The 20,964-nt window shown below is 39.8% G+C and overlaps 1 protein-coding gene across 1 annotated transcript in view; it reads left to right on the forward strand.

The window, feature by feature from the left end:
• Positions 1–20,964, forward strand: part of SMCHD1 (structural maintenance of chromosomes flexible hinge domain containing 1) — a 168,505-nt gene that overhangs the window by 11,173 nt on the left and 136,368 nt on the right. Inside the window, exons 2-12 of the mRNA XM_048840395.2 lie at positions 3,172–3,247; positions 4,314–4,475; positions 6,829–6,911; positions 7,008–7,138; positions 8,808–8,922; positions 9,081–9,200; positions 17,054–17,220; positions 18,539–18,632; positions 18,854–19,064; positions 19,979–20,099; positions 20,187–20,370. Of these exons, the coding sequence (XP_048696352.1) occupies positions 3,172–3,247; positions 4,314–4,475; positions 6,829–6,911; positions 7,008–7,138; positions 8,808–8,922; positions 9,081–9,200; positions 17,054–17,220; positions 18,539–18,632; positions 18,854–19,064; positions 19,979–20,099; positions 20,187–20,370 (1,464 nt within the window). The remainder of the gene's footprint in view (positions 1–3,171; positions 3,248–4,313; positions 4,476–6,828; positions 6,912–7,007; positions 7,139–8,807; positions 8,923–9,080; positions 9,201–17,053; positions 17,221–18,538; positions 18,633–18,853; positions 19,065–19,978; positions 20,100–20,186; positions 20,371–20,964) is intronic.

The following is a 20,964-nucleotide window of genomic DNA, read 5'->3' on the forward strand; positions in this document are numbered from 1 at the left end:
AGTCATGGCTGTGTTTTCTAAAGTCAAGCCATTTCCTTACAGAGGATATCAAAATGGGTAACACAGTGTGCTGGTATACCTGCCAGACTTCAAGGCTCACTCCACCAGAGTTCAAGTTTCAGAGGAACAGCCGTGTTAGTCTGTATTCGCAAAAAGAAAAGGAGTACTTGTGGCACCTTAGAGACTAACCAATTTATTTGAGCATGAGCTTTCGTGAGCTACAGCTCACCTGATGAAGTGAGCTGTAGCTCACGAAAGCTCATGCTCAAATAAATTGGTTAGTCTCTAAGGTGCCACAAGTACTCCTTTTCTTTTTTCAGAGTTCAAGTGATATTCTTCGCCTGTGTCAGAAACGTGTGTTTTTCTGAGACTTGTACGGTGATTGTAGTACTGCTCTCACAAACTTGGCATCAGCTGTGGCAGCTAAGTACAATACATAATGCTTCAACTGATGCAGCTGCTACTTCTCATTCCCACCACCTAAGAGGATACTGCTTGCCAGTCATCTGCACAGAGATCTATACTGACACTTATTTGAAGAATCAAGAACAGTTGCCTATCTACAGTAACTGATTCTTCAAAATGTTGTCAGTGTGGCTACTATGACCTGGCCTCTGTTCCTGTTTTTTTGGGGTTCCCAGCTACTACAGGCTTCAAACTGTGAGGGAATGGTGGAATGTTGTAGCGGCTCTGCCCTTTATGGCTTTGCCCGAGAGCTTGAGGCGGCACAAGGTACATGTGTGGCCACAGAGGACACTGCTATGCAAAAGATTCTGAGCTTGTTCACGTGAGTCCCATGTACACTTAACCATGAGATCCACAGTGACTACAAAATCTCAAAGAATTGCAGTTATAGTAGGTTAAATAATCATTCTTTCTGTCTACATTTCCAAAATTCTTGTCCAGTCTGTTATCCCTCCTTCTTTGCGTAATGCAGCTTCTCTCTGGTTCTTCTGCCATACATCTTGCCCCCTCACATCTGTCCAAAATGCTACAGCTAAGATCATCATTTTGGCCAGTTGATTTGCCTGTCTCATCCCTGTCCTTTCACCTTCTCCATTGTATCAAATAAAATCTGCTTGTCTTTTGAAGGCCTTTCATAGTTTATCTCCACTGAACTTTATCATTGTCCACCATGCTCTCTGCTCTGCAATCAGTGCCAAGCTTCATTGTCCATTTTTCTGTTTTTCCTACAAGCACTTCCATGCTTCCTTCTGTGCTGCTCCTTATGCGTAGAATAATCTTCTCAAATTTAATTCAGAATGGCATGATCTTGTCCTTCAAAGCTGTTCACACATGTTTCTCTTGTGATGATGATTATTGTAATGGCAGGGGCATAAGCAGCTGGCCCAGTGGTGTCTGCCGGGCTGGGATTGAATTCAGGAGTTGGGACAGGTTGCCAAATCAAGCCAAGAGACTGGTACTAAGGTCAAGCTGAGCTGGAATTGAAGGCAGGAGTCAGGACTAGTTAGTAAGCCAGGTGAGGTGGAGTCAAAGGCAGGTGCCCAAGACTGGGTCAAAGGCAAGGTCTGTAGTGATAGCGGGCATGAGTCTTCATTGTTGCTGAGGGGACTCACTAGGCCAGTTTCCTGGTTTAAATAATTGGTGTGGACCAATCAGGCAGCCACAGGGTTCTGTTGTTCTGGTGTCTTTGGGTGGTACTTCCTGCACTACCTAACTGTCCAGTAATTGTTGGATGTTACTCCACCCAGTTCCTCAGTGGAGGTGTTAATTGCCCAGGAGCCCGCAATCCTGGGTTCTAGACCCCGCCAATCCTTACCGACTGCAACATCTTTTCTAGATCAGTGTCTTCAGTCTGTTATAATGAAACAGTTTGGCATTTTGAAGCACCTGCCCCACTGCTCTAGCTGTTCTGGCATCACCCAGGTGCTCTCCTGTGCTGTGATGCTGCTGCTTCTTTGTCAGTGGCATTGATCTGGCTCTTTAGAGTATTTATTTTGGTATGCTGGCAAGATTTTCCTCAGAAATGCAAGCAACATAAGGGAAATGGTGACATTTAATAGTTTACAACTATCAAACTTGAAAGGAATTTCCTGGGACAAAGAAAATGCATTTTTGTAGCCTCTTCCAAATTTGTTGCAAACAATGGAGATGTTGGAGCTTCTCAGGGAAAGAATGAGTTCTAATAGAAAAGGTTAGGCAACCTAAATATAAGGGTTGATATCCACACTCCGTATAATAAATTAGTGCATGTTTAATCTATTTTTGCTAAACTTATATGCTAATTGGTATTCAGTTTACAGGTTCCTGTGAGGGTTGTGGGAAGTGTTTGGCATCCTAATGAATAGTTAAATTAAGATATTTACTAGGTGTGCAGTATCATTTTGAAGTGGCAAATAAGATGTTTGTATCTATTAGAAGTATAGAAAATACAGAAATTACCATATCAAAGAAAAGCATACATTTGGTCAAACTAATGGGTAAAAGTTTTGAAGAAAGCTATAGCAGAGATTGATATAGTTAAGAGGTAATGAAGGTTGTCAGAGGTATGTCAGGCATATTATAATATCAAAAATGTATTGTTAAACGTGGAAAGGAGAAAAGTTAGATGGAACTTGACTGCAATATTCAAAATTTTGTGTTATGAAAAACTGATTTTTATTCTTTATTTTATTTATTATAATGTGAGAACAAATGGCCATTTTGAATGAAGATGCTATTTTAGGAAAAGTAAAAGAAATACCATTTTAACTGATGTGTAATTCCCTTTGGTTGGATATTGTAGTCAGATACTAGCCATGGGTTATTTCATGATCATTAATATTTGTAGCTATGCAGTTTAAATTACGGTTATTCATATTTCATGTGTCAGTCTCTAAGATTACCTACAAGATAGTGTCTCCTTGTGCAAAGCCTTGCACAGCTTCTAATTGACGGTGCTTAAATCATGTAAGGGAAACTTCTTGTACCAGAGCATTCTGCAAAGATGTAACGGCAAGTGAAAAAAACCTCTTGGAATTAGATTGTATTCTGTCAATTCCTAAAGGTAATGTTAAGGGCAAAATATTACATATTTGATCATTGTTCATTGGTTAATGACAAAATGAATGGAAAGGAGACGAGTACTTTTTAATTTTTCCTTCTCTTTATCTATCCTTCACTTTATGTAACAATTGATTTTTATAACTGACTTTTTTTACAATTTTGTAGGCACTCTGCATTTCTTCTGAAGATAACTTTGTTATCACAACAACCAATAGAAAAGAGATTACAGATGACAACTTCAGTAAGTGTGATATATTATTTACCATACATCTCACTCCAAAACAGCTGTCCAGTGCATAACTGTATCAAAACTGTAAGAATGTTATTTGTATTCCTATGCTACATATACAATAGCAAAGGGAAGTACAAAGCCTCTTTATATAATAAAGCGTTACAAAATTGTTACGAAAATCCATTTTGGAACAAATTTCACACACATACTGTTTTTGATGATGGAAACTAATATTTAGTTGTCTGTCATCAGATAATTCTCCGTGCTAAGTATAATTTGCGGTGTTGTCAAATGTATAGTTAAGGTTAATATTTTTATTTTGCAATTCGAAATAATGCCAACTCTTCCAGGAACCATTGGGGCACTGAAAAACTAACAAAGTGGTTAAGTTATGTGATAAATAATGTCTGCAAAATGGCATCTCGTTCTATGTGAAGTTTAATTTCTTATGTAATTAGAGCAAAAAGTGGGTTTAGCTAAGCATGCCTGGATAGTGACACAAAAAATTTTGTAACTGGTACACAAATCAGTCTTATATTGTGACTGTAACTACACTGTTTTCTTGTAGTGGATTTATTATAACGTTAGCAGATGAGGAACACTAGGTAAAGTTGAAAAAGTATTTCCAATATAACTGTATACATTCATTTACTTAATTTTCTAGGTTTGTGAGGTTTTTTGTTTTTTGGGGTTTTTTTGTTTTGCTTCAGTTTAACCAAAAGGTAAACTTTGCTGCAAAACTGGAAGGAAATCTCAGCCATTTTGGCTATGACAAAATGCTTTCTCCACTGTACATTATGGTGTTATGTTTTTCATTCGGCTAATAAAAGTCTAAAGTTTGAAATTGCAAAGATAGTGTGTTAGTACTTCAATTGGAAGTACTGACTTTACTAAGTTTGGGAATATGAAAAGGTTTTGAATTAAGTTACTGTTCCTCCTTGGAAAATTTCATAGCTAGTGGAAAGAGAAAAGAGGTGCATCAGACGTTAAAACTATCTTCCAGGTTTTGGGGCAGGAGTTTACCAATATTTGGAGGGATTATTCCTTTGTATTGAATATTTTAATTCCATTGCAGGTGAAATTGTTCAAGAAGGGGTTACTTTGTATTTGCTACAGTCAGTTGATCAGACACTACTTTCAGCAACAAAGGAGCGAATTGACTTCCTACCACACTATGACACGCTTATCAAAAGTGGCATGTATGAATATTATGCTAGTGAAGGGCAAAATCCTTTGCGTAAGTATTCAGATTTTTTTTTAATCTAAATAATTGTTTTTCATGTATTATTCATCATCATTTACCTTAGAAGGGACTTAAAGACAAGAAATGCCTTGCTCATGAATAATTTCACTTGTATTTTACCTTTTGTCACTTCTGTTGGAGCATTTAAACTTACGTTTTTTTCAGTTTAAGTTCACCTTTACTTTTAAACTCTGGTTTAAAAAGTGACTCTAAAAAGAGTCTTCAAAGCATCATGGGGTTCCAAGTTTACTGCATCTGTTACTTGCAGAAGAAATTTGCTTATTTTACAAGCAAAAATACTTTGTTGTTGTTGAGAATCTTGCAAACTCAACCAGAGACTTGAAAGCCCGGCCTTTCTTTCTTGTGCCTGCACTTGTAGTAGATTCTGTATTTTGGGCTTATTGATGCATGAGTCTGAATACAAGCCTGCTTGCTGTCCCTATCTGTGTTTTGGCTCTTTAGGGCTGACAGGATTAAAAAATAGAAACTAGTTATCTTTTGTTAATAAAGTAAGCTAATATACTCTTTAAAGAAGGTGCCACTTGTACATTGGTCATTTTTCTGATCATTGATGCGTTTCAAGGTACAAATTAATTTGTGTACCAACTTAATTAAATACTACTAAACTTTTGCTTTCTTTATTTAGTATGCATATCCTTCTAGGCTCAGAACTGCCTGGAAAAATCACAATCATAGAACTATATGCACATCACTTCATACATAGAATTCTGGATTATAATAAGATGTGGCTCACAATCATCCCTATTTCTTTTCACCAGCAGCAAACACCAATTACTCACAATCTTTTGGATTACCATATTCCTATTTCCTTCTGCAGTTTTTGGTTTAGTCTGTTTGATGACTGTTGTTGTGGCAGTTGGAGTGTTTAGGAACATAGGAATAGGCTTACAGGTTTGGACAAGTAGTTCATATCTTCAACAGTGGCCAATACCAGGTGCCTTAGAGGAAGGTGCAAGAGCCCAGTAGTAGGCAATTACGGGAAAAACCTGCGCACAGGGAAAGTTTCTTTCTAATCCCCATTTCAGATTAGTTTATTTCCTGAAGCAATAAGGGTTTATAACCCTTTCAAAGGCTGTTTATTTTAATTTATACTGTTGTACGTCTGGATGACATTATTCAGATGCGTGTCCTGTTCTTTCTATTGAATACTACATAGCCCTTTTTCTCTATGGTATGGTGTGGCAATGAGTTTCACAGGCTAATTGTATGTTCTGTAGGAAAAATATTTCCTTTTACCAGTTTTAAATGTGCTGCCTTTCAATTTAATTGAATATCCACTGTTTTTGTATTAGAGAGGGTGAATAGACGTGCCTGATCTGCTCTCTGTAAACTGTTCATTATTTTGTGTACCATTATCACATCCAGTCTTATAGATCTCCTTTAAGGTAAATTGTCCTAATCTTTTCAGACTCTCTTTATATGGAGGATTTTTCATGTTTCTTATCACTTGTTGCCCATATCTGACCATCCCCTCCTTCTGTAATATCTTCTTTTGAGGTGGAATGACCAGAAAGTGACATTTTATTACAGGTATTTCTAAATCATGGCATTTTAATTGTCATTATTGCTCATCATCACTTTATGCACCTAATATTTTGTTTGCTTTTTTGATTGTTGCTGTATACTGAGCAAAGGTATTCACTGAGCAATGATGTCTCATTCTTTTTTACTGAGATGTTACAATTTAGAACCTAGCAAAGTTGTCTGAGAAGTTCCGATTACTTCTTCCGATTACTTCAGTGTGTGTGTTGCCTTGCATTTGTCAAATCTACTATTATACTTCCATTCACCAAATTTTTTAGCTCCCTCTGCAATTTTCTTCATCTTCTGTGGTCTTGACTAAACTTAAATAATTTTGTTTTCTGTAAATTTTGCCACCTGTGCCCAATCCCTTTTTTAGTGAATCCAGACTGTCCCATAAAATTTTGTAGGTGAAAGGCTGTCCGTTAAACACTTGATGTCTACGAAATTCATTCCTGATTGTGATAAGTGATCCAGAATATGTTCCACCAGTGAACAAGGAGGAACACATTTGTCTCCTGTGTCAGGGGAGGGGAACCCCTTTCATTCAGTTATGTTCCCAAGCATAACTAATGGCCACTCGCCTTGTAGGGGACTTGAACGTGCTCAGCAAATCACTAATAAACCTACATGAGTGACCCTTAAAACAAGTGATGGTGGATCAAGTATTTTTCATTGTCAGTCATATATTGCCCATACTTATCTTGGGAGTCATGCCCAGGGAACACTGGTCAAGTATGTGGGCATTTTCCTACTGCTACTTTTAGAGATCAAGAATTACTAACAGTTTTTTCTCTTTCCTTAGCATTTGCCTTTGCTGAGTTGATTGACAATTCTTTGTCAGCTACTTCTCGAAATACTGGCATTCGAAGCATACAGATAAAATTGGTAAGATACGAAAGGAATACCCTATTTGTTTCAAATTTAGGATTTTATGTTTTGATTTTGGTTTTTTTGGTTCTCCTTGTTTTTCTTTCCAAACAGTTATTTGATGACTCTCAAGGAAAACCAGCTGTTGCTGTGATTGATAATGGAAGAGGGATGACTTCTAAGCAGCTTAACAACTGGGCTGTGTATAGATTATCAAAGTTTACAAGACAAGGTGACTTTGAAAGGTTAGAAAGCTTTATACGTTGTTTTTAATCACACAACTGAAAAACTGACAAGTTGTGAAGATCTTTACAGAGCGTATTTTTTAAAATAGAGAACTACTAATATCAGACTTCATGTCTGGGTATATTGCATTGCTGTAGCCCAGCTGAGAGGTGATGAAGATACGAAAAACTGAGGTCAGGTCATTGTTCACTAGGATGGGACGAGTGCCCAAACCAACTGGAAATGGTAGAAAGTGTTAGTCGTGGATGCTGCTATATTAGGGTTTAGTGCCAGTGGGGAATCCAGGAACATACCTAAGCTATGCACTGAATCAGCCAATTGTGGATGGGTACCTTCTACTAAAAGAGACTGCACTGTGTTCTACAAATTATGTTATGACAGTAATTCATATCTTGCTTCCATTTTGGACTGCTTCAATTTGAAATACAGATCAACCTATCCATTTCTATTGTAGGAACAAAGGATTTGCCAAACCAGATGAGTTTGTCCATCAAGTTCCATATCTTTGTAGTCAGGCTTAAGTATTGGGGGCACTTGCAGCTACCTCTGTCACACCACATTAGAATTGGGCATTTGATAGTCAAAAATAATTGGTCAAACACTGGTCAAATTATTTTAAAGAATTAATTTATTGGAACAGTAACAATGGTAACGAAAACGACTTCATGGTCTCCAATAGACTTAGCCTTAAATATATTCATACTTATGCCAAATAACAAAAATAAGTTACTTTAACTAAAACAACAACAACACAATGAAATGAAGTTTTTTAAAAAATGAAAGAATGGCACCATGACTGTGGTCCAATAGCTGGTGGTCAGTTAATATTATTTGACCAGTCAATTGACTGGCTTGCCAAGCCTGCACCATATTCAAAGGGATGTCCAGCAACCTTTCTCATCTTCCTGATCCAAAAATCTGTGATGAAAAAGGGGCTGCATTATGAAGAGTAATTAACTTCCTCGTCTATTTCTTTATGGCAGTTCCATGTGCTGTACACAAAGGGAAAACTATGCTAGGATTAGTATGTCGTCTTTTACCATTCTGTCATCTTAAGTTTCTGTATAATGGCTATCATCATGGTATCTCAAATGTTTTTAACACGGATCTGGCAATTATGAGAAATGTTTTTAAGATTGTGCCTCATGTCTTTATAAAAAGAACTTGATACAGAAGGAAACTGACTAAACCAAGTCATTTTCCTTCTGTAGTTTGTAGGGTGTCTATGGGTAGGAACAAAATGGTAATAAGAATAAAGGTAATTTAAATAAGAGTTAAAATGCAGAAAACCAAACAGAGAGTTACTCTGTCACAAAAAGGACAGAAAAATTGTATACATGGCTCAATGGGGAGAGGCAGGGGGAGACCTATAAACCATTTTGCTAGGCAGCCATGTTAATCAGAATACATTGTGACCTACATGATTTCAGTTTAATAATCAACTTTGGTTTTTCTTTTTAGACATTGATAAAACTACAATGTGGATATTAGTTACAATGTTAAATTTATGCTCTTAACATAGATCTGAGGTCTTGAAAGAGAAATTTTTTGAATGAAAAACTTTAAGGATGATGATGATTACAGGAGGTGTTTAATAAAGTTGTTTCTCCTTGAGCAGTTTTGTGATGTTGGTTTTGAAAAAAGAAATAAAGACAGTTTTGTTTTTAGTGATCATTCAGGATATGTACGCCCTCCTCCAGTGCCTCGCAGCTTAAATAGTGACATCTCATATTTTGGTGTTGGAGGCAAACAAGCAGTGTTCTTCATTGGGCAGTCTGCCAGAGTAAGTAGAATGATCTATGTATTTTAATTATAAGCATTTCTTTACACAGTGACATTGAGGTAATTCATCTGGTACCATATCACTGAACTGTCTTATTAACAACTCATTTTGGTGTCCTACTGTGATTTTTAAATTTATTTTTCTTTAATACTGAACAGATGATAAGCAAACCTGCAGATTCTCATGATGTCCATGAGCTTTTCCTTTCTAAAGAGGATTTTGAAAAGAAGGAGAAAAACAAAGAAGCAATATACAGTGGATACATTAGAAACAGAAAGGTAAAATAACATTTTTTTTAAATGAACATCTTTCCTAGGCAAACTAGTCTGTTTCATATAGTATACCTATAACCGTTCTCTAGACAAAAATGTCATATGCACTCACTTTGTGTCTGGGGTATACAAAGTTAATAAAGTGAAACTTAATGGCAGTATATTGTAAGGCTTTCTCACATGTGGTTCTTCTGCTATGTATTTTAACCCAAAGCATTGATGAGTCAGTAAGTGACACTTTTTCTATCTGTGCAGCTTTGAGGTACCATCTGGAAAAAAATGCTTTAGCATTGTTATTACTAACAACTGCAAATGTGCTGGTTTAGTACCAAACATAAAAGGAAAATATCCCAACTTCAAGAGTTTACAGTCTAAATTAGAGAAAGAGAGTACATTCCAAACCAAAATATTATACCTGAAATATACATTATATAGGTGAAAGGTTCAGTGAGGGGTTTTTTGTTTGTTTGAACCTTGATGACTTCTCATTGAAAAGCTTGTGGAAGTAAAGAGTCAGAGGAATTTTAATGTTCAGTTCTGCCCTGTTCCATTTTCCTGACATTTTGGAAGAAGAATTAAAAATGAGAGTGAGAGGAAAGACAGTAATGTCTAAGGAGAGAGGCTCTAAAGGAGTGTAGGAAGAAAGAAACGAGACCAAAGATGTAGGCAGGAGTTCAGCTGGAGGCACCTTGGCGATGATAAAGGGCTTGAATTTTTATATGGAAGGTGAGAAGCCGGTGAAGAAATGTAGAGAGGAGACTGACGTGGCTAGAGTGGCAGGAGAAGGAACTTATTTTTAGAGAGAGCACTTTGAATATGCTGAAGTGGGAGACTAGAGAGAAGTAGGTTGCAATAGTGGAGGCAAAAAATGGCTGCATCAACAAGAGTTTTTGCTGTAGGGATGAGAAGGCACAGATAAATTTTGGAGATGAAGAACTGGCAGGATTTGCTAAGGGTCTGGATGTTGAGAGTGACCGAGGTTCTGATACTGTGAGGTGGGACGGGAGGAGTGGGGAACGGAGTTTTGACAGAAATGGAGAAGGGTAAAAGAAATAAAGTTCTTAGAGTATGTGTCAGTGTGGATCCCACTGTAGGCATGCATATGCGGGAGACCAGATTCCTCATTAGCAGTGTCAGCTGGGGGCTTGCATGTGCTGTATGCCTCCTTGCGCTTCCTGTAAAAGGAAGGGTGGCTGCAACCCCCTTGCTCAGTTCCCTCTTACCTAGCTGGGTCTATTTGCTGAGAACTCTAGCATGAGCTGTCTTCATCTAAACATCTGAAACATTTCAAATCAACCTTCATTCTCTTACAACATTTTGGACTTGAATAATCCTTGTCCAGATCTAAATTCTTTGACCTGACTTCCCTGTACAACATCAAGCTGCCACCCCCTCCCTACCCCCCCCCCCCCATACTGACAGCCCCTGTACAAGGACCTCAAGATGGCAGATTCAGAAACCTGTGATAGGCTTATTTTGTTTAAAGATAGGCACAGCAGGTACTGTGTATGCCTGGGTGAATCAGACATTCTAAGCAGTGGCTTTGTTTACCTTTCATTTCCCATTGTACCCGAAAATGGTGGGATGCAAGACACAAGCTCCATCTCTTAGAACAATCTGCGTGTAGCATAGAACCTCCAGGCTCACAACCCCCTATACTGGTCAAACATGCGCCCTTCAGTGCTGCAAGCAGGTAAGTGGTGCCCCAAGATGTCAGTGGAGAAGTCCTCCCTGAGCAAGGAACTGACAGTGGCATTGATGCTGGCGCTGACCATAGTACTGGAATCATCTAGACCATTCACATCAAAGGTGATGCCTAAGATATCAAAGAAGGCCACTGAAAGAGGACACCCTGGAACAGAAGTGGGCAAACTTCGGCCACGGGCCACATCTGGCCTTTGGGACTGTCCTGCCTGGCCCTTGAGCTCCCCATCGCTATCCTCCCTCCCCCACAGCATCGCTGCCATGCGGGCAATGCTCTGGGCAGCGGGGCTGTGCGCTCCTGCAGGGCAGTGCAGCTGCGTGTCTGGCTCCGGCTGGGCAGCGCAACTGCCAGACAGGCTGTTCTGAGCGGCATGGTAACGGGCTCGGGGCTGGGGCCGGCGGGTCCTGGCGGGCAGTCAGGGAGCAGGGGGCAGTTGGATACGTGTGGGAGTCCCAGGGGGCCTGTTAGGGGGCAGTTGGATGGGGTGAGGTCCTGGTGGGGGAGGGTCAGGGCACAGGGAACAAGTGGGGTTGGAAAGGTGTGGGAGTCCTGGAGGGCCTGTCAGAGGGCGGGGGTGTGGATAGGGTTTGGGGCAGTCAGGAGACAGGGAACAGGGGGGGTTGGATAGGGGCAGGGGGTCCTGGGAGGGGGGTGTCAGGGGACAAGGAGCAGGGGGGTTGGATGGATGGAGGGTTCTGAGGGGGGAAGTCAGGGTTGGGAAGTGGGAGGGGGCAATAGGGGGCGGGGGCCAGGCTGTTTTGGGAGGCACAGCCTTCTCTACCTGGTCCTCCCTACAGATTTGCAACCTCAGTGTGGCCCTCGGGCCAAAAAGTTTGCCCACTCTTGCCCTGGAACATAGGAGTTCAAAGGCGAGCTTGGTGTCTTCTTATGCAAAGAGACAGGAAAGCATTGGGGAATAAACCCTCCAAAACGTGTCCAGCTCTCCAGATGAGTGGAAAAAGAGCATACTGTAGTGCAGCAGACTCCATTAGTACCCCACCTGGTACCAAAGGCCCCACTGCCAATGTTGACCCTAGCACTGGGGCAACAATCATGGACTGCAGAACTGTCACTTATACCGACAAAAGCCCCAGCACCATACCCATTCGCACTGTCTCTGGAGGAGATTTACTCCTTGTCACCATCACAATGGCGCACCTTGCTGGTGTCAAGGAGGAAGTCCTCCCTTATACAGTTCCTGAGCAGTACCACCAGAAGAACCTACCGTTCCACCCGTATATTCATACAGTATGCCACTGTAGTAATTCTGGCATCTATCTTCCCAAGCCTCAAGGAGCCACTTGCCTCCATTGAGGAGGAGATCTCCTTCTCCAGTAGCCTCATGGACACGACTACAGATGACAGAGTACTAGGAGGAGTGGGACCTAGAGTCACAAACCTATCAGTGACTGGTGTCTCCCCACTACCCCCCCCAAAAAAAGACCTTTCCTCTTTGCGTGACAAAGCAGTTGCTTTAGCACAGGTACCAATGCTGGATGATTTCAAAACATTCCAAGAGTTCCTGGTATGATTTGCAGATTCACTGGCGATTGGAACTTTGATAATACCTGAAAAATCTCTCGAACTATTTGATATCTGATCACCTGCAGGTCCTACCAGAATTGCCTTCCTCATAAATAAGGGATTACTAGACCCATCAAGCCCTGTCACTAATTGCAGCCACTGCACCATCACCAGCAGAACATGTTGAGAAAAGATGCCAGGTTATACCTTTCAGGGTTGAATACCACAGATCTCTAATGGTCTTGGCCATCTAAGAAAAATCATGCCAAAAATGCACCCGAATTCAAAGATTCAAATGATTGAATCTGTTCAGGAGAAAGACCAACTGCTGTGCATCACTACAGCTGGCTAGTTGCCAAGCTCTCCTTGCCAAAGATGACTTTTTAACATGGGACAAAGTGGTGCCATTTATCAACAAGCTCCCTCATGAGGCTAGAGAGGCTCTAGAGGACATTGTAAAAGAGGGATGATAGATGATAAATATGTTGCTGGGTGCAGATGACATCACACAGCTAGATCCATGGCCACTGTGGTAACCATGCTGAGGGCATCTCTTGTGAACTACAAGTCACTACTGAAGATTTGCCATTTGAAGGAGTGGATAGAGCTATTTAATGAGAAAACAATGTCCTACGCTCACTAATAATTCCAAGGCAATTCTATAATCTTTTGGAATCTGCACACTTCTGGTGTACCACCATCCACTTTAACATTAAGAAAGACAGTGGATGTCTTCCTATTATAGATAGCCTGAGTACCAGTCTAAAAAGTGTCAAGAGACAGCAGAGGAAATGAACTTTTCTCCACTCTACTTATGTACAGAGCTCCATTCATGTACCAGCAGATTTGGCAGCTAGGTCGAGAACTACACCAAGTTAACAGAGTACTTCCTTCAGAAGCCACCTTACCTCATTCCTTCAAGCATGGTCGGGCAATACTACAGACAGATAGGTGCTAGATATCATCATCCAGTTCCTTTTTCTACCCCCTTCCTTCAAGGGATACTCTTGCAAACAATTGGCCGTGTTCCTCTGTCTAGGAGCCATGGAAGAGTTGCCTCAGGCATACCAAGAGGAAAAGGCTTCTATACTCTGTATTTCTTCATTCTGAAGAAGGGTGTCTTCATCCTGTTCTAGATCAGAGAACACTCAACAAATACATTGCATCCGATTCAGGAAGGGTAATGCTTTCCTTCATCACTCCATGCTCACGACTGGTTCATTACTCTTAGCTTGTGGGATGTGTACTTCCACATTGCCACCCACCTGGACCACAGGAAGTACTCCAGATTCATAGTGGGACCCAGGTTCTACCCTTTGGACACACCGTAGCACTGAGAGTATTTACCCAAGCACCTGGCAGTGGTAGTGTACTTCACATCTATCATACCTGGGTGACTGGCTGGTCACAGGCAAGTGCCAGGTGAGACCAAGACAACACTAAATCAAGTCCCTCTCCATGTTCTCTCAATTAGAGTTTCTGGTTACTACAAAGAAATCTCACACCATTCCAGAGGATAGAATTAATAGGAGCCCTACTCAACACAGTCAGCCCAAGAATATCTATCAGGGAACTTATTCAGTTCCTTTCAGTCACTGACAAGAACAATGTGATGCTTTTACCCATACCTGGGGTTATTAGGACACATGTGCCTAGGTGACACTGTTTGCCAGACTTTTCTCCACTCTACCCACATACACTGCACACATTCCAACATTGGTCAAGGACAGTGCATACCCCAACCAAACACTTCATGAACAGATTGGCCATGGTACGATTCCCAAGTCCTTTGAGAAGTCATTTGGTGGCTAGACCCCTTGAATGCAAGAAAAGGGGTGTCCTTCTTAACCCCCTTCCCAGCAATGACATTTACTGTGGCTGTATCAGAGACAGGTTAGGGCACCCACCTGAATCACCTCCAAATCCAAGGAGTATGTTCCTTAGGTGTTACATGTGAACATCTTAGAGCTGAAGGCCATCAGCTTGTTCTGTGTAGTGGTCCTAGATGGTCTACAGAACTCTGTAGTGTAGAGCCTGGTGAACAATGTCAGCAATTCACTATATCAGCAAGCAGGGAGGTGCACAAATGTCCCCACTTGTCTGAAAGCCATCGAATTCTGCAATATGGAGTGACCCCAGGGGCCCTGCCTCTTCCAGAGGTTAACAAAGATCTCATGAATTTCAGAAGCAGAAATGTGGTAACCAACAATAAGCAGTGGTTGTGGAAATCCATTCTCAACCCAATATGCTGACTATTGGAGAACCAGACCATAGATCTATTTGCCATCACAGAGAATGCCAAATGCAGAGTTCCAGGGGAGGCATGAGCCTAGGATCTCCCAGATGTCAGATGCTTCCCTCCTCTGATAGTCTCGAAGTCTTCTCTGTGCTTTCCAATGGATCACTGTGATCCCTAGACAAATATCCAACATAAGATAGTACATGGCTACTATTGCCATGATGACCCCATACTACCAAGACAATTTTGGCTGTCAGACCTACTCCAGATGTCCGGCCAACCTCCCATTCACCTTTCCCCTTGCCCAGACATAGCGTCACAGCATTAGGGTCAGATACTGCATACAGTATCCAGTGGCTTGCGCCCAGCATATCTAAAAGATGGCCTAAGGATCCAGGATGAAGGACAGTGGTTGAGAGCTCCCTTCCTCAGGCACAATGGAACTTCTTATCAAAGAGTGAAGATTATCTGTGCAGGAGAAAGAACTGTGTTCGGGCCTGACTGAGACTGTGGAACAAACTCCTACAGGAACTAAGGGCTCTCCACCTCCCACTCATGTGCAAAGTGCACTTTTTGGACCTTGCCTTTTCTATTTTTAACCCATAGCAGCATGTACACTTAGAAAGGAAAATCTCAAAAACAAAACTCTACACACACTTTTCCCTGCTAGACGACGAGAGAGAGAATGAACCACACAACATGTTAGTCACATAGCTTAATGCACTACTGTAAGATGAACAGGGGAAGTCCCGGATGACTGGAAAAAGGCTAATGTAGTGCCAATCTTTAAAAAAGGGAAGGGGGAGGATCCTGGGAACTACAGGCCAGTCAGCCTCACCTCAGTCCCTGGAAAAATCATGGAGCAGGTCCTCAAAGAATCAATCCTGAAGCACTTACAAGATTACTGGTTCTGTGGATGAAGGGAAAGCAGTGGATGTATTGTTTCTTGACTTTAGCAAAGCTTTTGACACGGTCTCCCACAGTATCCTTGTCAGCAAGTTAAAGAACTATGGGCTGGATGAATGCAGTATATGGTGGGTAGAAAGTTGGCTAGATTGTCGGGCTCAACGGGTAGTGATCAATGGCTCCATGTCTAGTTGGCAGCCGGTGTCAAGTGGAGTGCCCCAGGGGTCGGTCCTGGGGCTGGTTTTGTTCAATATCTTCATAAATGATCTGGAGGATGGTGTGGATTGCACTCTCAGCAAATTTGCAGATGATACTAAACTAGGAGGAGTGGTAGATACGCTGGAGGGGAGGGATAGGATATAGAAGGACCTAGACAAATTGGAGGATTGGGCCAAAAGAAATCTGATGAGGTTCAATAAGGATAAGTGCAGGGTCCTGCACTTAGGACGGAAGAACCCAATGCACTGCTACAGACTAGGGACCGAATGGCTAGGCAGCAGTTCTGCGGAAAAGGACCTAGGGGTGACAGTGGACGAGAAGCTGGATATGAGTCAGCAGTGTGCCCTTGTTGCCAAGAAGGCCAATGGCATTTTGGGATGTATAAGTAGGGGCATAGCGAGCAGATTGAGGGACGTGATCATCCCCCTCTATTCGACATTGGTGAGGCCTTATCTGGAGTACTGTGTCCAGTTTTGGGCCCCACACTACAAGAAGGATGTGGATAAATTGGAAAGAGTCCAGCGAAGGGCAACAAAAATGATTAGGGGTCTGGAACACATGACTTATGAGGAGAGGCTGAGGGAACTGGGATTGTTTAGTCTGCAGAAGAGAAGAATGAGGGGGGATTTGATAGCTGCTTTCAACTACCTGAGAGGTGGTTCCAGAGAGGATGGTTCTAGACTATTCTCAGTGGTAGAAAAGGACAGGACAAGGAGTAATGGTCTCAAGTTGCAGTGGGGGAGGTTTAGGTTGGATATTAGGAAAATCTTTTTCACGAGGAGGGTGGTGAAACACTGGAATGCGTTACCTAGGGAGGTGGTAGAATCTCCTTCCTTAGAAGTTTTTAAGGTCAGGCTTGACAAAGCCCTGGCTGGGATGATTTAATTGGGGATTGGTCCTGCTTTGAGCAGGGGGTTGGACTAGATGACCTCCTGAGGTCCCTTCCAACCCTGATATTCTGTGATTCTATGTCCAGTTACTACAATGATGAGGCAGTATAAGACCCCTGTATAGAATTACATTGATGGTGTTGGATTCAAGGTTGCTAAATGGAGAGCACTAAATACTTACAGGTAATTAAATAGGATGCTCTTAAACAAAGAGGATTATCCTCCCATGTAATGTCTGATATTAGAGTGTTTTGCAATTGTTGCCTCCATATGCTGGTAGGACTTTTTTTACCCATCTTTGAAATGATATATAGGGACTTAGAAAAGTATACAGTTCAATTCCTGTCTTTGTTTCATTTTTGGCCCCTTTTTCTAGCCATCTGACTCTGCTCATATCACCAGTGATGATGAACGATTTCTACACAATCTCATAATGGAAGAAAGGGATAAGAAGAGTTTCACTGCGGTTGTCGTTACCGGTGTACAACCAGATCACATGCAGTACTTGAAAAACTATTTTAATCTTTGGACAAGGCAGTTGGCGTGAGTCAACATTTAATTTTAATTTAATTATTTAAAAAAAGAAAAACTTATGCAAAGTCAGACAATAATCTGTTCTTATACTTTTAGTGATGTAATTTGTGTTTGGATTTACTATTAATAATGTTGATAAATATTCTAATGACTGAAATTTAGTACACTCAGCCGGTGTCATATAAACTACAAACTCTACTCCAGTTCCACTCTGCTATGAAGAAGTGTAAAACTTTCCAAATCTACAAACTCCCTGTGTATGAATCTTCATTGAATGTTAAAAGGAAAAAACGTTTTGGTAACTTTCTAAATAAGACTGCCAGATTGCAGGATCAGGGTTTATGGGTTTAACTTTATACGCACAAATAGTCCCATTGCCTTAAATATTCCAGTAATTTTCTATAAATAACTAACTCTGTAGGCTTTATTGAGAGTACACATGTGGCTAAATTAGGCATGTTTATGGGTAGTCCCACTGAAGCCTAAAGGATTGGGCAATTATTAAAATATTGAAGTCAGTGGAACTGTTTACATGTGTTAGTAATGTTCACAAGATTTTGGACTCAGAGTATACAATCTAGCACATGTGGGTTCTCAAGACTTCTGAAAACTGGATTTTATACCTTGAGAATAAGAATTCTAGAAGGATAATTTCTCTAATGGATCATTGCATGCATACAACCTAGCTATTCATACTGTAGTAAAATGCTTTTTTGTTTTGTTTTTAAAAGAAAGTATAAGGATTATTTGTGACATACTAATTATTGTGTAGATAACGTGGCACCATTACAAAATTGATGATCAGAATAAATAAAAATACCTTGCTCTTATATAGCACTTTTCATCTGTAGATTTCAAAACGCTTTACAGGAGTTTTATTACTTTGTGCCTTTCTATAAAGGAGGCTGTCATCAAAATAATACATATCACCATAGTCATTTATTGCCTTGCAAAGGCATCTAAATATTTCCAAGTCTTTCCTCGAATGCAAGTATTTCACCTATTCTGATAAGTCTGAGAGTATATATCTCTATAACTAGATACCCTTGCCTTTTCAGTTGGTGAAATAAAAATAATGAACCTTAAATGTAGCTAACATAGCTTGGCCACTGTTTCTAGTCATTTCACCTTGTGGTTTCCATGCAATTGAATTTGGGTTTCCAACAATGCCAAGAACTAGTTAAATTTTAAATAAAAAAGAAACCTGTTTAATATAAAAATACTTCTTAATATATTTAGGCTTTGTAAATTTTGCACTTTAGATTGCTTTACTTTTTCCTGGGTGTGTTTTTGATTTAGTTAAAAACACGTTTTTTAATAACTTCAGACATATCTATCATTACTATATCCATGGACCAAAAGGAAATGAAACTAATGCTACAATGAAAGAAGCTGGACCTTTCAACAACATTGATATTGAGGTGGGATATATATGGTAACGTATTACATTGCTGTAATTACATTTACTGTTAATTGCTCGGAAATACTGCAGTGTTTGAAAGATGTGTGTGATTTCATCGAAAACTGAGACATTTGATGATGATTAATTTAAAAAATGTAGTTAACCAGTTGTAACATTTTGTGTTGAGTGTAGTTAGTTTGATGACAGGTAAAACTACTTCTTGTTTTGTTTTTCTTTTAGATTTTGATGTTTGAAAAAGGAAAGGTACCTAAGATGGTCAACCTTAGAGAGATCAAAGATGATATGCAGACGTTATATATAAATTCTGCGGCAGATAGCTTTGAGTTTAAGTCACATGTTGAAGGAGAAGGTATAGTGGAGGGCATCATCCGCTACCATCCTTTCTTATATGATAAAGAAACATATCCTGATGATCCATGCTTTCCATCACGTAAGTCAGTTAAATCTTACTAGTTTTAAATTTTACAATTTTGGGGACAGTTATATATATAATCCTACATTTTGTCAACATGCTACATACATATTTCCAGTGCTCATCATTTGTAGAATCTGCTTAAAAAGACTTAAGAATATTCTTTCTGAAGCAAATACTGATCTCCAACATCTTCATCCATTTTTATGGCAAATTTCCATCTTGAGCCATCTCACAATTCTTTGTACTGAGATGAATTAGAAACTGAGTGGTGATAACGTATGAGGGGGGAGCAATTTAAACCAAGTTGAGATTTAGTGCTGTTTTTCAAGTTAAGTTTTACAATTTCAGTTTTAGAGTAAACTATATAATGAACTAAATTATGAAAGCTGTGCACGTACATAATACTTGTGCTCCCTTAGGCCTCTTTTCTGTGATAAGTAGATTTTTTGGGCTAAACTCATGTACACCTAAGGAAGTCTGTATATGCATGCACGGCTAAGCCGTCAACTGGCTGGTTATCTGTACTGCCGGAAGCTGTAGGAACAACTAGGGTGTAGGAAATACAAAATCAGATTTTGTTTCTAGTGTTAAAGCTATTGCCTCTGAAACTGGGTCTGAATGTAGGTGAGAGTCTGTGGAGGAGAAAATTGTTTCATATATTCAAGATAAGCAGATCTGATGCAACAAAAGGATTCTTTTGTTCCCTGGTAGATGCCATTTAGTGTAAGAAAGGTGTTTTAAGATGGGGAAGGAAAAGGCATATGATAAACAGAATTACTGGTAATTATTTTTTCCCTCTGTGATATATACCTACTAAATAAATACATTCTGTGTACAGTGAAGCGATGTGTAATTTTAACAAACAAGGTATATATTCTTGTTTTGGCTCTTGTTTTATTATGGTTACTCTGATGTTCCTTTAAATCTAGGATTAAAAGATGACGACGATGATGATGACTGCTTTGTGGTAGAAAAAGGGGCCAGGGGAAAAAGGCCTATTTTTGAATGTTTTTGGAATGGAAGGTTAATACCATACACAAGTGTAGAAGAGTAAGAGATTTCCAGGTCTACAATTTAAACATTTTTACTGCTTTTTAAAAAATTAAGTTTCTAATTATTCTACTTTTTTGTCTTAAGCTTTGACTGGTGTGCTCCTCCCAAGAAGAGAGGACTTGCACCAATTGAATGCTACAATCGAATTTCTGGTGCATTATTTACCAATGATAAGTTTCAGGTCAGCACAAACAAGCTTACTTTTATGGACCTGGAACTGAAGTTAAAAGACAAAAACACTCTTTTTACAAGGGTCTTCAATGGACAGGTGCTGCTTTTAATCTTAATTTGTACTTCTGCTTGCCATAATTCAATGAATGTGATTTAGGAAGTCTCATCCCACTTCTTAGTGCTCATTTGTCCACATTACTAAATTTTTGCACTGTTTCCAGTGACAAGTCACTGTGGAAACTTGCATAGCACTTTGCAATAGTAATCCATATCAGTATAAGTAGCCCTTAAAGCTGAGCCTTTTTAAAACTCAAAAATGAGCACAAACCTTGGGGTTTTTTTAGGGCTGTCAATTAATCACAGTTAACTTATGTGATTAACTCATGTGATTAACTCAAAAAAATTAATCGCGATTAAACAATAGAGTGAATACCAGTTGAAATTTATTAAATATTTTTGGATGTTTTTCTACATTTTTAAATATATTGATTTCAGTTACAACACAGAATACAAAGTGTACAGTGCTAACTTTATATTACTTTCGATTACAAATATTTGCACTGTAAAAATGACAAACAAAAGAAATTGTATTTTTCAATTCACCTAATACAAGTACTGTATGCAATCCCTTTATTGTAAAAGTGCAGCTTACGAATGTATATATTTTTTTTACATAACTGCACTCCGTAAC

This window comes from Caretta caretta, chromosome 2 (assembly GCF_965140235.1).
Source record: "Caretta caretta isolate rCarCar2 chromosome 2, rCarCar1.hap1, whole genome shotgun sequence".
NCBI lineage: Eukaryota > Metazoa > Chordata > Testudines > Cheloniidae > Caretta > Caretta caretta.